The 16,005-nt window shown below is 33.7% G+C and overlaps 1 protein-coding gene across 6 annotated transcripts in view; it reads left to right on the forward strand.

The window, feature by feature from the left end:
• ARHGAP24 (Rho GTPase activating protein 24) overlaps window positions 1-16,005 on the forward strand; it is a 513,936-nt gene that overhangs the window by 455,687 nt on the left and 42,244 nt on the right. For all 6 annotated transcript variants that reach the window (XM_053666367.1, XM_053666369.1, XM_053666371.1 and 3 more), the window contains one exon: window positions 638-845. In XM_053666367.1, coding sequence (XP_053522342.1) covers window positions 638-845 — 208 coding nt within the window. The remainder of the gene's footprint in view (window positions 1-637; window positions 846-16,005) is intronic.

A 16,005-nucleotide genomic window follows, 5' to 3' on the forward strand; every position in this document is an offset into this window, starting at 1 on the left:
TGAAGTTTACAAAAAATGTTCCTACCATTATCAAGAAACTGTTTGTTCCAAAAACTACAAACTAATCTAAATATGCCTTTTACCTGCTTTAATTTTCAGTACCCTTAGTGAATGCCATTTTCTAATTGTGCTTTGTATGTAATCAAATATTAGTACTAGGTCACTGAACATTTTTTCCTAAAAGGAATACATGAATTCCACTAGTGCCAGATTTAATACCAGGTGTAGATTAGTTTAGTTTGTTGTTGTGTTATCATTTCTACTTGACCTAAGAATATATCTTGGGTAGCAAGTATTTATTGCTTGAAACTTCATGGTTTTGCATTACTGAATATATACATAAGCTATTTTACAGGTAAGAAGGTAAATCATATGTTCTTATTGTCAAATCCTTAATATAATGGTTTTAAAATAATTCCCTACACATCCTGGGATCTTTTGTAATTTGAACATGCAACACTTATTTTTCTTGAATTTGATTCTTATTTTTCTTGAATTTGATAATGTGAGATACCAAAAATTAAATGCTTGCTAGCATTCCAGGTTTTGGTTTTCTTTTACATTGAGTTTTAAAAGAAAGCACGGAAGTGGGAAGAGATACATTTCTCAAATTCACTGTGATTTTTTATTTCTTCAGGCATTTTTGGACAGAAACTGGAAGATACTGTCCGTTATGAGAAGAGATACGGGAACCGTCTGGCACCAATGTTGGTGGAGCAGTGCGTGGACTTTATCCGACAAAGGGGGCTGAAAGAAGAGGGTCTCTTCCGACTGCCAGGCCAGGCTAACCTGGTGAAGGAGCTCCAGGATGCCTTTGACTGTGGAGAGAAGCCATCATTTGACAGGTAGATTTTGAGATTTTTACTGACCATCCTTCACTGAGAAATTCAGTCTGAACTTTAAGGGTACTGTAAGCTGAGATGTTGAAATTGATGTTTTAACAATTTAGATGATGAATTAAGTGGTCACACAGATATGGATTGTTTTTATTAAGTTATAGAGTCAAAGGTTTTATGCTTTAAATGCCCTTTCTATGCTTCCTTCAACCTTGAAACATTATTATTGATTACTTTCCCTTGGTTCCAAATTAACACTGTGTTTAATGTCAGAAAAGTAAACTCTTAAAATAGAAGTCTTCTCTTGTTTTATATTTTTTGACTTTTTCAGCTAATGAATATTAAAAATATTGACAAGATTAGATATTGGCAATGTAGTTAAAAATAACTATTTGTAAAAAGAAGTAATAAAAGCATTATATTTTAGATATATATACCTCCACCATAAGCTAGAATAAGTTTACAAAGAAACAAAAGGTATAGCACAGTGAAATTCAGGAAATAATAGAAATTCCAGAGAAGAAAGTATACAGTAAGCTAAACATTGTTAATATTTTGTAGATTGACTCCTTCTCTTCACTTTTTTATCTAAGAGAAAAATAATTTTTATCCTAGTATTATTTTCTCTTTTTTATCCTTTTTTTATATCCTAGTATTATTAATTTGACATTGTGAAGCAGAGATTTTTCCATATTAATAGTTTAAAATGCCTTTTTTTCAATATATTTTAACTTGATAGTTTGTGATCAGCAGCCACAGCAAGCTTGATTTTTAATATCTAACACTTCACTCTGCAGGTGTATGTTCACGACCACTTCAACACTGTCCAACATTCTTATTGTACTTTTCTCATTATTATAAATAACATAGAATGTACACATTCACATAAATATATTTTCATTTGTGGATTATTTCTTTAGAAAAGTTCCTCAGTATTAGACTTTGTGGAAAAGAATAGTCTTGATACTTAAAAATTGAAAATTACCTATGTCGTATTATTTCTCTTTGAAAGTATAGAATTAGCACATGAATAGACACAGATCTACAGAACAAATAGATGAGAAGACACTTGAATACATGATAGAAGATAAAGGCCTCTCACGAATCTAAGAAATGGACATTAAACCATTGAAAGCCCTTTAACCAGCACATTAACAAAGCCCTGAGCATTGTCAGTGTTCAGGACAATGACAATGCTCAGGGCTGGCAAGGTGCACTGAGATAGGCACCTGAGGGTGAGAGTGAAAATTATTACAGTCTTTGTAAAGAAATTTGGTGATATATTTTAAGGCCCTTTAAGCTGGAAGTTCCAGTCCTAGAAAAAAGTTAAAGATGTGGGGAAAAAACTGAAGTGCTAAGTAGCTTATTATACATTTTATAATAATGGAGGTAAAGAAAAGAATTTAAAACTAGGGTCAGAGTGCCAGATGGGTATTGGAAGTACCAAGAGGAACACTTTGTAAAGTATATGATTGTGTAATCACTACACCATATGCCTGAAACTAATGCAAAATAATATAGAATGTAAATGATCATTTGATAAATAAAAAATATTTTTTAAATAACAATAGGAGGGATATTTTCTTATTCTGTATTTTGGAAAAGAAAGTCAGATCAGTAGTTATATAGTTCAGCCTGTGCACAAGATAGACAACAGTTTATCTAAGAGAAATTTAATTTTTTGTTCCCAAAGTTAGAAAGAAATTTGTTGATGCAATCATTATAATAAAATATGTATAATAGAATATGCATCTTCTACAATGAATTTCATGTAGGATATTTCAATCCCTGTTGATAGTAGAATATGCATCCTCTATCAACTCATCTCATGAATTGATAACTTTTATTGGCCTTTAATATTTATATGACCTAAATATATGCAGATGATATTATAGCAAAGCATATTTATTTATTAAAAATTATTGTTATATGCTGAGTGAAATAGGCCAGGTGTTGAAAGACAAATATTATATGCTCTCACCTTTAACAGGAAGCTAAACAACAAAACAAACAAGCAAGCAGAAAAAAAAAAAAACAAAGACACTGACAGAGAACAAGGGGACAGCGACCAGAGGGGAGAGGGAAGGGAAGTTAAGGGGAAAAAGGGGGAGGGATTTGGAGGAACAAATGGGAAGGACACAGGGACAAGAACTAAGGGGGGTGGAAATGGGAGGGAGGTGGGGAGCAAGGGGCGGGGGAGGCTGGGATGGGAGAAATAGACAAAAAAACTATACTTGAAAAATAACTAAATAAAATTTTTTTAAAATTATTATGTTATAGACATTAATTATTTGGTTTTTATACTAGACCTTTGCTAATTTGGGAGAATAGAAGGATATTTTAAATATGTAGGATACCTGTAAGAAGATATATATCCTGAAAACAATTATATTTAAATCAGGTTTTTGATACTACAGGTTAAAAATGAAATATGGTACAATCTTTTTACAAATGCCATCTCAATTTTTAAAACATATTTATTTATTGTTTATATGAAGTACATCACTGCATAAATAGACTGAAGAAATTATAAGAGAAGATAAATATTGATTTTGTAGTAGAATGGGTGATTTCCTCCCTTTCCACTCTAATTTTAACAAGCATTTATTTAATGCTTGCTTTTACAATAAAAACTTTAATGAGAATAAGCTTTTTAATTACCTGATAATTTCTCACTGCGTAAAATTGCCTTATCTTTGAATTTCTAACATGTAATTATAGAAGCTGTCCATTACTAGAAAAGCTACGGAAGAGACTTGCAGTGGGTACTTCTGTGTCAGACACAGTATGGCCATGTTGTCAGCATACTCTGAGCAGCAGGGTGTCATTCATCTGCTCAGTCACTCAGTATTTAAAGCTTCTGTACTTGCATAGCTAATCACCTCAAAACTTTGTTGTAAACAATAACCCGTTATCTATTCATGATTCTGCAATGTGATTTAGAGTTGACAAGAATGTGCTCTTTTTACCACTTGGTGTTGATTGATGCAGATTGATTACTTCTGAAAAATCCAAGATGGCTTCTCAGGTCTTTCCCCTCAGGTTATGTTTTACTTGCATCTTTCCTCTATGGCCATTTCTTACTTTAAGAATCTTTAATCAACTAGAGATGCCTCAGGCCACTTTAGTTTCTCTAAATTTTTCTTCATAGTTGAACAGTTCCTTCTTTAGCCTCATCGGGAACATTTGCTATGTTTTGAGTTACTGCAGTCAATAGTCTTACTAATTTTTCTACTACTGCTTTCTCAGCATTTACCTTTCTCTAGCCTCTAATAACAATTTTCTCATTGCTCTTCCAGCTCTTACTAATAGTCTCCTCACTGCCTGGCTCTCCAGACTCTGCCTGGTTTCAAAGCCAATAGATATATTTTCAATTTTTGTTGCAGTAGCACAAAATTTCTGGTACCACAGACTATTTCAGGTATTTATTGCTACACAGCAAACCACACTCTTGGTTAAAAACATGATGCATTTGGGCATTGCTCAGCAGAGTCACCTTGTCTCTGTCTTCCATGTTTGTTATACAATCTAGTGTAGCTGCAGTATCCAGGAGACAGTCATTCAAAGTTTGGTATTTGTCTTTCAGCACCTGGCCTATTTCACTCAGCATAATGCTTTCCAGTTCCATCCATGTTGTTGCAAAAGGTAGTAGCTCCTTCTTTCTCTCTGCAGCATAGAATTCCATTGTGTATATGTACCACAATTTTTTGATCCATTCATTTACTGATGGACACCCAGGTTGCTTCCAACTCTTGGCTATTGTAAATTGTGCTGCTATGAACATTGTGGTACATAGGTTCCTGGATATTGATGTTTTAGGATTCTTAGGATATAATCCCAGCAGTGGAATTGCTGGGTTCACCTTTAACAGGAAGCTAAACAACAAAACAAACAAGCAAGCAGAAAAAAAAAAAAAAACAAAGACACTGAAATAGAGAACAAGGGGACAGTGACCAGAGGGGAGAAGGAAGGGAAGTTAAGGGGGAAAAAGTAGGAGGGATTTGGAGGAACAAATAGGAAGGACACAGGGACGAAAACTAAGGGGGGTGGAAATGGAAGGGAGGTGGGGAGCAAGGGGCGGGGGAGGCTGGGATGGGAAAAATAGACAAAAAACTGTACTTGAAAAATAACTAAATAAAATTAATTTAAAAAAAGAAAAAAAACAGAAAAATCTAAACCTTAGATAAATTCTTCACTTAAAGAATATTAACTGTAAAAATCCCTCTAACTTTGAGGAAAAATGACTTGAAAAACTATATAGAATAAATTAATATTAGTTAAAAAATAAATAAATAAAAGTCTTATAGTCAACTCAAAAAAAAAAAGTTTGGTATCTAAGGTCAGGTGGCTAAAAGGAGTGAGGCTGGTTGAGCTGCTCTTTTCCTCTGTATACTCTTGTGTCCTTCAGGGCTTCCCTCTCCAGCCAGTTGTCAGTACTCTTTGTGTGGTATCTCAGGACTCAAAGATGGGAGTGGAAGCTACAAGTCCTTTTAAGGGCTATGCTCAGAACTAGCACAATATCAGGTTCATTGAATACTCTTGGTCAAAAGCAAAGCATAGGACAACTAGGATTAAAAGGTATTGAAAGCCAACTTTGCTTCTTGATAAAAGGAGTGACATACATGTATAGGGATGAGAGAAATTGACTATCAGCATCTATCTTATTCATCTATTCAGCAAATAATTTTGGAATACTTACTATTCCTTAGATATTACTCTGGGTGAAAAAGACAGACAAGATCTATTCTCTTGTAGAGATTGCACTACTGATGATGGTCAGATAAACAAATAATACAGGACTAATTTTAAAGAGTGATAGGTGACATGCTAATATGTCAGTAAGTGAAATGGTGAAAATACATGTCTTTCATGAGGATATAACATTTGGCTGTAGGCTGAATGAAAAAGAAACAGCTTGCCTACCTAAGATGTGGTGGCAGTGCTTAGCAAGTAGAATAGCAAGTACAAAGGCCTTGAGGCAGGTACAACTTCGCTTGTTGGAAAAACATAACTGGGATGTGGCTGAAATGTAATAGGTAATGAATGAGTCTTCAGAAATGAGATTAAAGAAGTTGTGTAGTCCCATAGTTTATAATAAGAAATTTGGTTTTTATTCTAAGTAAAATGGAAATTCATTGAAATATTTTAACAAGTAAAGCAAATAATTTTACTTACATGTGTTAAAAGGGTCACTCTAAAAAGGAAAAGTAAATAATGAAAGACTATCCTTTCACCTTTGTCATCCAGAACTAATTAAAGAACTGAGTATAAAAATCAAATCTGAGCATTTAGAAAATTATAAGGGTTTTAGGAGCTCTGGCTAGGAGCCAGGTATGAAAAGCAAAACATATATACATTCCTTATTTAACAACATATCACACTCTGGCAATCCAAATATCTTTGTTCAGATACATAAATTGTGTAGTTAGAATCTCAGTCATAGGGAGGCAGCTGTGCAATTTACTAGATTCTGTTGATTAAATTAAAATGGTTCCCAGATCCATGAATAGTGAAATAATAAGAAGAGAGTAACATGTTAGTGGCAAAATGCAATTGTAAACTACAGTCTTATGGAAATAAATACTCTATAATTTCCCAAGGAGAATGAGATTATTTTCAGAAATGTATCAACACAGAGTGTTTCACTGTTTTCCTTAATTGGCTGAGTTTGATTGGCGGAGCTACCCTAGTAGCTCAGGTTTCCATTTTCAGGTCATGATGACAAACTGCCTGGGAACTTTGCTAGTTCCAAGTCAATTTTACCAGTGTTCAAGACTAGCATGAGTTTTCTAAAAATAGAAGTTATAAATGCAAACTGTACATAATGTTTTGAATAGATATTGGGATTTAAAGCAAAATATAGACGTGTTCATTGTGAAATATGTTAAAGAGCAAGAATAAATTAATATTTACCTTTTTATTATAATAATGCTTATATCTTACTGAGAAGTCAACAGGAGTTAAGTTTTATCTTTATATTTATTAAAATCTGAAAAACAGTCCTCACAGGATTTCTGCAATAATAATCTCTAATTTTAATAGTGTGACCTAATATTATTATAGCTCTAATATTGAGGCCTAAAGTTTGATTTTTAAGTGAATTTTTTAAATAACATTTTAAAACTATAACTGTATAAAACATTATTAAAACTTAATTAAATGTTATTAAAATCCTTTAAATTATATTATTTGTACATAATTTAGAATATAGAAAAATATATGATTGAAAGAAAGGTGAATATTTCAAAATTAAACAACCCAGAGGGCTCTTGCCATATATAGCATAAATAAATATAAATATTTGGACATAAAGATCTATCAAAATATAGATAATATTTTTAATATATATTAAATCACACAGTATTTACATCTTTCTTTTTCTTGCTAATATATATTGGTAATGACTTCTCACATTACTAAGTAGTTTTCAAAGACATTATCTCAAAGACTAATTTTATTGCATCAGTACTTCATTTTGTTTGATTTCCCTCCTGCTGTGTTCAATGTTTTATGTACATCAGACCTATGCTGATAAGCATCTGTTCATAAATCAGCCTGTGGGTTTTGAAGCTGTAGATACATATAGAATATATTCCATATTTGAATAAGAAACATTTTGTCCTGTTGAAGAAAAAAATGATGATTGAGAAATCATCATTTGGAAATATAGATATTCCAATATAGAAATTTGGAATACACTCTATTTGAATTTAGTGGTATTGCAGGTGCATGTCCCAGCCTTATTAAACCACACTTTCTGCTCTCCTTTAATTGTATAAAATGCCATTTTTCCAGTTCTGAGGTTCCAGTTTAAGATTTTTATATATGTGTGACTTACTGCTTTTTACAAGTAGGTGACATATTCTCACAGTTTCCTTGACCAAAATGAATTTTGTGAGAAAGGATGTTCTCATTGATCTGAAAAAAAATGTGTATTTTATCAATTTATATCAACTGTAAAAAACAACAAGTATAGTTCATAACCATTCTTTCCTTTATTTTTCCTGTTTAGGAATAAAAATAAATTAAAACTCAACATTTTATAAAACTCAACAAGTTTATATTTATAAACTTCCCCACTTTAAGGGTTCACAATGAAGAATAGAATGTGTAAACTCAATTTAGAAGCCAAGTGTTATCTCATTTCCAAAGCTCTCCACAGGGTTGTTAAAGAAGAGTCATTCTGGAAGAGCTGGGAAGGTAGAGTCAAAAATGCCTCAAAAATGAGAGTCATAGCACTAATTGCTCAGCAACAAAATAACTATGTACTTATTTGAGCAAGGACAGAAGGCTGTATGAAGCCAGGACTTTATACATTCTGTCCAAGAATCCCGTAGAACAGCTGCTGTCCCACACAGCCAGTTCATTCTGCCCTTGTCCCTCCTTCTCACCTTCTCTCCTTTTGTTTATATTTTATGTTTTGGTGATTGAATTAGGACCACTAAACCAAGCTGTAAGTCTACAGAGATTAAATGAAAAAAAAACCCAAAACCTTGAGTTCACTACCACTAAAACCTGATTGAGTTATGAATCAAAATAGCCAATTAACCAAGAAGTTTCCCAGTGTTTGGCAAATCTATTAGTTGGTGTTTGTGTGCTCATTCACAAGGAAGCAGTATTGGAATAAAAGTTCAGGCATTGCTCACAGCAGGTATGGGACTCAATCCTAAACTCACCACTTCCTATGCATGTTAGCAACCTGGGACTCATCACTTAACCTCTCAAACCCCAAGTTTCTCCATGTGTAAGTGGAAATAACAAAGCCTAACTCCACAGGGTTGTTGTATTTGTTCACTTAAAAATAAAATGAGACAAAACACCAGGGGTAAATGGTATAATGTGGATAAGACATTTCATGCATTTACATAAGTATCATGATGTTGATCGTAGTGATAATCCTAACATTTTATATGACAAAGAAAAGTAATACTTTTGAGGTGCATCCATACTATAGCATATATGAATATTTTGTTCTTTTCTATTGATGATCTTGTTTTATTTTGTGGATATACTGCATTTTATTTATTCATTCATCAGTTGGTAGACATGAAAGTTGTTTTTGTTTTTTTGGCTTTTATGGATAATGCTGACATGAACATGAATATACAAGTTTTTGTGTTTTAATTTCTGTTGGGTAAATAACTAGAAGTGGAATTCCTGGGTCATATCTATGTTTAACATTGAGGAATGACTAAACTCTTTCTAAACTGGCTGCACTCTATTTCTGCCAGCAATGTATGTGTTCCAATTTTTATTCTAGCCATTTTAGTGAGTGTGAAATGGTATCTCATTTTAATTGGTATTTCCCTAATATTTACAGCTTAATGTTTTATATCTTTGTATGTGTTTATAAGTCATTCATATGTGCTTTTTAGAAGGCATATATTTGAAAGTGTTTAATTCTTCTGATTATCTTGATAATTTTTATAAGAAAATGATTGAAACTTGCTAAGAAACCATAGTAATGTTCTGGGAGTATCAGTTCAGAATTGAGATGGACATCTGTGACATCCTGGGAGAGTGTGCACACACCCATGAGGACATCACTGTGGCTACTTAAACCACTGTATCCATTGGAAAATTCTGCACATATAACCAGAATAGCACAGAATTTTTGAACTCCAAAATAGTACAGAATTTTATGAATCTTGATCACTGTTTTAATCCCTGATACCTAAAACAAAATATGACATAAAGTAGTCACTCATTCGATCTTTGTTGAGTAAATGGATACAAAAAATATATTTTCAACATATTTGGTGAAAGGACGAATGCCCATATTTCTGATCTTGATAACTAGATGGTATATGTGCTTATTTTCATAGATTAGAACTTAGGGACTTGAAAATTGTCATGCTTCAAAACAACTTCTAAAATCATGTTAGAATATCATTTAAAGCAAAACTCCTACCTGTGTCAAGAAACAGTCATGGTCTTATAAATGGATTTATAATTTCATAAAAGCTGAAATTCTAAATTGAGAACACCACTACCTTTATTTGCTTTGTACTCCAGAAATGTTCTCAGAAATGCAATGTATTATGTTTCTAAAATGAACTAGATTTTGATTTATAGTAAAATATTAACAATAAAACAAAACAAAACTCTTACTTCTTAATACAATTTTGTTTACCTCTTTCTCTTTCCACTTACAATGGCCTCTCTTCAGAATGGTTCCAGTAGAAAACAGCACTAATATACTATACGTCTGTACATGTGATCACAAAATATCCTTTCCAACAAAGGGCATGATGGCATTTTATCATGTTATCCACAATAAATATATAATTTAATTCTTTACAGCTTGTTAGCCCCTCCGCCAGTGTCATTGACCCTTGCATGACATGGGGATTAGGGGCACCAACCCTTGTGCAATCTAAAATCTGCTTATCTTTTGACTCCCTGAAAACTTAAATACATTGTGCCCTTTGCATCTGCCAATTTAAACAACCACACATCAAAAACAATATTTTCCATTCGTAGTTGTGAATCTGCAGTTGGGAAACCAAGGCTAAAATGTGAAAATACTGTTTTCATATGTGGTTGGTCCAATCCATGAATACAAAGGGCCAGCTGTATTTACTGAAAAAAGTCCACAGACCACTGGACCAATGCAGGTCAAACCCAGTGTTGTTCAAGGGTCAACTACACACACACACACACACACACACACACACACACACACACATATTAATAAAGTAGAATGGTATCATTTAATCCATATGTTAGGAAAGCTTTTGTGTTGTAATAAGAAGCTGTTGGAGTGCTCAAAGAAGGAACAAGTTTTGCATGAACTCTAATGATTTCAGTGCTGATTTGTAGACTCACATGGATACACCATAAAATCCTTTTAAGTTCATTCTCATACTAGGAGTTAAAGATTCAACAATGTAAAACTGGACCTCTATTTCATCTTCTTTGTAAGACACAAAGGTTTTGTTTCCTGCCTTATTGACTTTATTGGAAGAAAATAAGTCTTCTGTAAAAAAATGTCATATACTTTATTGCTAGTCCTAGAATCAGACAATCAAATTCTCCAAACTAGTAACAGTCACAGAAGGAAATGAGTGATATGCCATAGGGTAATTGTTAGGGACACATTCATAAAAATATGGAATTTTTATTAAGGAAACTGTGTTTGCTAATTACTATTTGTTAGCTAGAAAAATTATTTGTGGTAATTTGTTCTATTTTATTTTTTATTTTAAAATGCAACTATTAAGAATGCATATGAATTTTAAATACTGTTAAACTTTAAAAAAATGTTGTTTACATAATATACCTTCTCAAACCCTAGCTGAGTAGCTCATTGGATTAGACAGTGAACCAACCCCTTATGCCAAGGTTGTAGGCTCCATCTCTTGTCAGGACACATAAAAATCAACCAATGAATGTATAGATAAGTGGAACAACAAATATTGATTGCTTTCTCTCTCTCTCCATCTCCCTCTCCCTTCCTCTCTATCTCAAATCAATTTTAAAAATTAAAAATATGTATATTTATACTTCCTCAGTATCACAACAACAATAATGCTTCTCTAGAGATTCCTGGGTTGTATAATCTAAAATCTACAGAAAATAATAAATTGTTGAATGTATTTTGATGGTTACATTTACTTTGTTTCTTCTGAAACTCCATCTGTAGAGTTTAGTGAAGGGAAAAACATAAACAGACAACACAAAATCCCAAAGTAACTAATTATGTAACTTCTCTGTTTTTTTTTCATGATTTTTTAATTTTTATTTTATTTTTTTTTATTTTAACTGTTGTTTAAGTACATCCCAGCCCACCCACTCATCCCTGCCCACCTCCCTCCCATTTCCACCACCCTTAGTTTTTGTCCATGTGTCCTTTGTACTTGTTCCTATAAAACCTTCCCCTTTTCCCCTGAAATTCCTTCCCCTCTCCCGTCTGGTCACTGTCTGCCTGTTCTCTATTTCAGTGTCTTTGGTTATTTGATATTTTGCTTATTTGATTGTTTTGTTGTTTAGGTTCCTGTTAAAGGTGAGATCATATGGTATTTGTCATTTCCTGCCTGACTTATTTCACTTAGCATAATGATCTTCAGTTCCATACATGCTGCTGCAAAGGGTAGGAGCTTCTTCTTTCTTTCTGCTGCATAGAATTCCATTGTGTAAATGTACCATAGTTGTTTTGATCCATTCATTTACTGATGGGCACCTAGGTTGCTTCCAGCACTTGGCTATTGTAAATTGTGCTGCTATAAACATTGGGGTGCATTGGTTCTTTTGGATTGGTATTTCAGTGTTCTTAGGGTATACTCCTAGCAGTGAAATTGCTGGGTCAAAAGGCAGATCCATTTTCAGTTTTCTTAGAAAATTTCATACTGTTATCCATAGTGGTTGTACCAGTCTGCAATCCCACCAACAATGGATTAAGGTCCTCTCTTCTCCACAACCTCTCCAACATTTGTTGTTTATTGCTTTGTTTATGATAGCCATCCTGACTGGTGTAAAGTGGTATCTCATTGTGGTTTTAATTTGCATCTCTCTGATAGCTAGTGATATTGAGCATCTTTTCATGTGACTCTGGATCCTCTGTATGTCCTCCTTGGAGAAGTGTCTGTTCAAGTCCTTTTCCCATTTTTTAATTGGGTTGCTTGTCTTTTTAGAGTGGAGTCATGTAAGTTCTTTGTATATTTTGGAGACTAAACCCTTGTCTGAGGTATCATTGGCAAATATACTTTGCCATAGAGTTGGTTCTCTTTTTATTTTAATACTGTTTTCTTTAGCCCTGCAGCAGCTTTTTATTTTGATGAGACCCCATTTGTTTATTCTTTCCTTTATGTCCCTTGCTCTAGGGGACATATCAGTAAAAATGTTGCTGCATGAAATATTTGAGATTTTCTTGCCTATGTTCTCCTCTAGGACTTTAATGGTGTTATGGCTTATATTTAAATCTTTTAAATCTTTTTAAATCTTTAAATCTTTTGAATTTATTTTTGCGTATGGTGTAAGATGGTGCTCGAGTTTCATTTTTTGCACATAGCCGTCCAGTTCTCCCAACACCATTTGTTGAAGAGGCTATTTTTACTTCATTTTATGTTGCTGCCCCCTTTGTGAAATATCACTTGACCATAGAGACTTGGGTTGATTTCTGGGCTCTCTGTTTTGTTTCATTGGTCCATGTGCTTGTTTTTATGCCAGTACTAGGCCGTTTTGATTATAGTGGACTTGTAATACAGTTTGGTATCAGGTATTGTGACCCTGTTCTACTCTGCAATTCTTTCTCAAAATTGCAACAGCTATTTAGGGTCCTTTATGGTTCCATATAAATTTTTGAAGTGTTTGTTCTATGTCTGTAAAATATGCCATTGGTACTTTAATAGGTATTGCATTGAATCTGTATATTGCTTTGGGTAGTATGGATGTTTTGATGATGTTAATTTTTCCAATCCATGAACATGGTACATGTTTCCCATTTGTTTGTGTCTTTCATGATTTCTTTCTTCAGTGGTGTGTAGATTTCAGCATACAGATCTTTTACCTCCTTGCTTAGGTTTATGCCTAGGTATTTTATTTTTCTTTTTGCTATATCAAATGGGATTTTTTTCTTGATTTCTGCTTCTGCTGTTTTGTTTTTGGTATACAAAAAGTGCCTTTGATTTCTGGATATTGACTTTATATCCCGCAGTTTTGCCAAATTCATTTATTACATCAAGCAGTTTTTTGGTGGAGTCTATAGGATTTTCCATGTACACTATCATGTCATCTGCAAACCATGACAGTTTTATTTCCTCCTTTCTGATTTGGATGCTTTTTATTTCCTTTCCTTGTCTGATCGCTGTGGCTAAAATTTCCAATACTATATTGAATAGAAGTGGTGAAAGTGGACAACCTTGTCTTCTTCCTGATATTGGTGGAAAAGCTTTTAGGTTTTGCCCATTGAGTATAATGTTGGCTATAGGTCTGTTATATATGGCCTTTATTATGTTGAGGAATACTCCCTCTATTTCCACTTTGCTGAGTGTTTTTATCATAAATGGGTGCTATACTTTATCAAATGCTTTTTCTACATCTATTGATATGATCATGTGATTTTTGTCTTTGCTTTTGTTTATGTGATATATTACATTTACTGATTTGAGAATATTGAACCATCCTTGCATGCCTGGGATAAATCCCACTTGGTCATGGTTTATGATCTTTTTAATGTATTGCTGGATATGGTTTGCCAATATTTTGTTGAGGATTTTAGTGTCTATGTTCATCAGTGGTATTGGCCTGAAGTTTTCTTTGTTTGTTGTGTCTTTATCTGGTTTTTGAATTAGGATGATGCTGGCTTCATAAAACGAGTTTGGGATTCTTCCATCATTTTAGATTTTTTGGAATAGTCTGTGAAGGACAGGGATTATCTCTTCCTTAAATGCTTTGTAGAATTCTCCTGTGAAACCATCTGGTCCATGGCTTTTGTGTGTCAGGAGTTTTTTGATTACTGCTTCAATTTCATCTGCTGTTATTGGTCTGTTTAGGCTTTCTGCTTCTTCAGTGAGTTTTGGAAGATTATATTTTTTTTCTAGAAATTTGTTTATTTCACCTAGGTTTTTAAATGTCTTGGTATAGAGTTCTTCATAGTAATTTTTTGCAATCCTTTGTATTTCTGTGGTGTCAGTTGTAATCTGTCCTCTTTCATGTCTGATTATGTTTCTTTTGTTCCTCTCTCTTCTTTTCTTGATGAGCCTACTTAAAGGCTTGTCGATTTTGTTTATCTTTTCAAAAAACCAGCTCCTGGATTCATTGATCCTTAGAATTGTGCTTTTACTCTCTATTGCATTTAGTTCTGCTCTGATCTTGGTTATTTCCTTCCTTCTACTTGCTCTTGGCTGTCCTTGTTGTTTTCCTCAAATTCTTGTAGGCATAGGATTAGGGTTTTTTGTTTGAAATGTTTCTGTCTTTTGTAGGTAGGCCTGTATTGCTAAGAACTTCCCTCTCAGGACTGCCTTTGCTGTGTTCCATAACTTTTGGGTTGTTGTGAGTTCATTTTCATTTGTTTCCAGAAACTTTTTGATTTCTTCCCTAATTTCATTCTTGACCCATTCACTGTTTATTAGCATGCTCTTCAATCTCCATAATTTTGAGTGTTTTGAGTTTTTTTCCTTGAGGTTGGTTTCTAGTTTCAGTCCCTTGTGGTCAGAGGAAATGCTTGGTATGATTTCAATTTTCTTGAATTTGTTGAGGCTTGTTTTGTGTTCTATCATGTGATCTATCTTTGAAAATGTTCCATGTGCATTTGAAAAGAATGTCTATTTTGCTTCTTTGGGATGAAGGGCACCATATATATCAGTTAAGTCCATTTCATCTAGGGCATTGTTCAATGCAATAATATTTTTGTTTTGTTTGATTTTGGGGGAAGATTTGTCCATTTTTGACAGTGGGGTGTTAACATCCCCAACTGTAATTGTGTTGCTGTCAATATCTTTCTTGAAGTCCTCTAAGATTTTCTTTATGAATTTGGGTGCTCTTATCTTGGGTGCATATATATTTACAATATTTATGTTTTCTTGGTGGATTCTTCCCTTAAGTATTATAAAGTGACCTTCTGGATCTCTCTTTATGGCCCTTTTTTTGAAGCCTATTTTGTCTGATTATGAGTATTGCTACCTCAGCTTTTTTTCCCTGTCCATTTGCTTGAAAAATTTGTTTCCAGCCCTTCAATTTTAGTCTGTGTAGGTCTTTTGTCCTGAGGTAGGTCTCTTGTAGGCAACATATGTGTGGGTCATGCTTTCTTATCCATTCAGCTACTCTATGTCTTTTGATTTGAGCATTTAATCCATTTATGTTTAAGGATTATTGATAGGTACATTTTTGTACCTGTGTTCCTCTCTGTCTCTTTCTTTTCCTTCCTTTCCTTAGAGCAGTCCCTTTAGCATCTCTTGCAGAGATGGTTTGGTGGAGGTGTATTCTTTTAGACTACTTTTGTCTTGGAAGCTGTTTATTTGGCCTTCTATGTTGATTGAGAGCCTTGCTGGGTAAAGTAGCCTTGGTTGCAGGCCTCTGGTTCTCATTACTTAGAATTTTCCTTGCCATTCTCTTCTTGCTTGGAGCATTTCCATTGAGAAGTCAGCAGCTAACCTTATTGGGGCTCTTTTATACGTTACTTCCTTTTTCTCCCTTGCTGCCTTTAAGATTCTCTCTTTGTCTTGGAATT

Source organism: Artibeus jamaicensis, unplaced genomic scaffold (genome assembly GCF_021234435.1).
Source record: "Artibeus jamaicensis isolate MK-2021 breed Jamaican fruit bat unplaced genomic scaffold, CSHL_Jam_final contig_452, whole genome shotgun sequence".
Classification (NCBI taxonomy): Eukaryota; Metazoa; Chordata; class Mammalia; order Chiroptera; family Phyllostomidae; genus Artibeus; species Artibeus jamaicensis.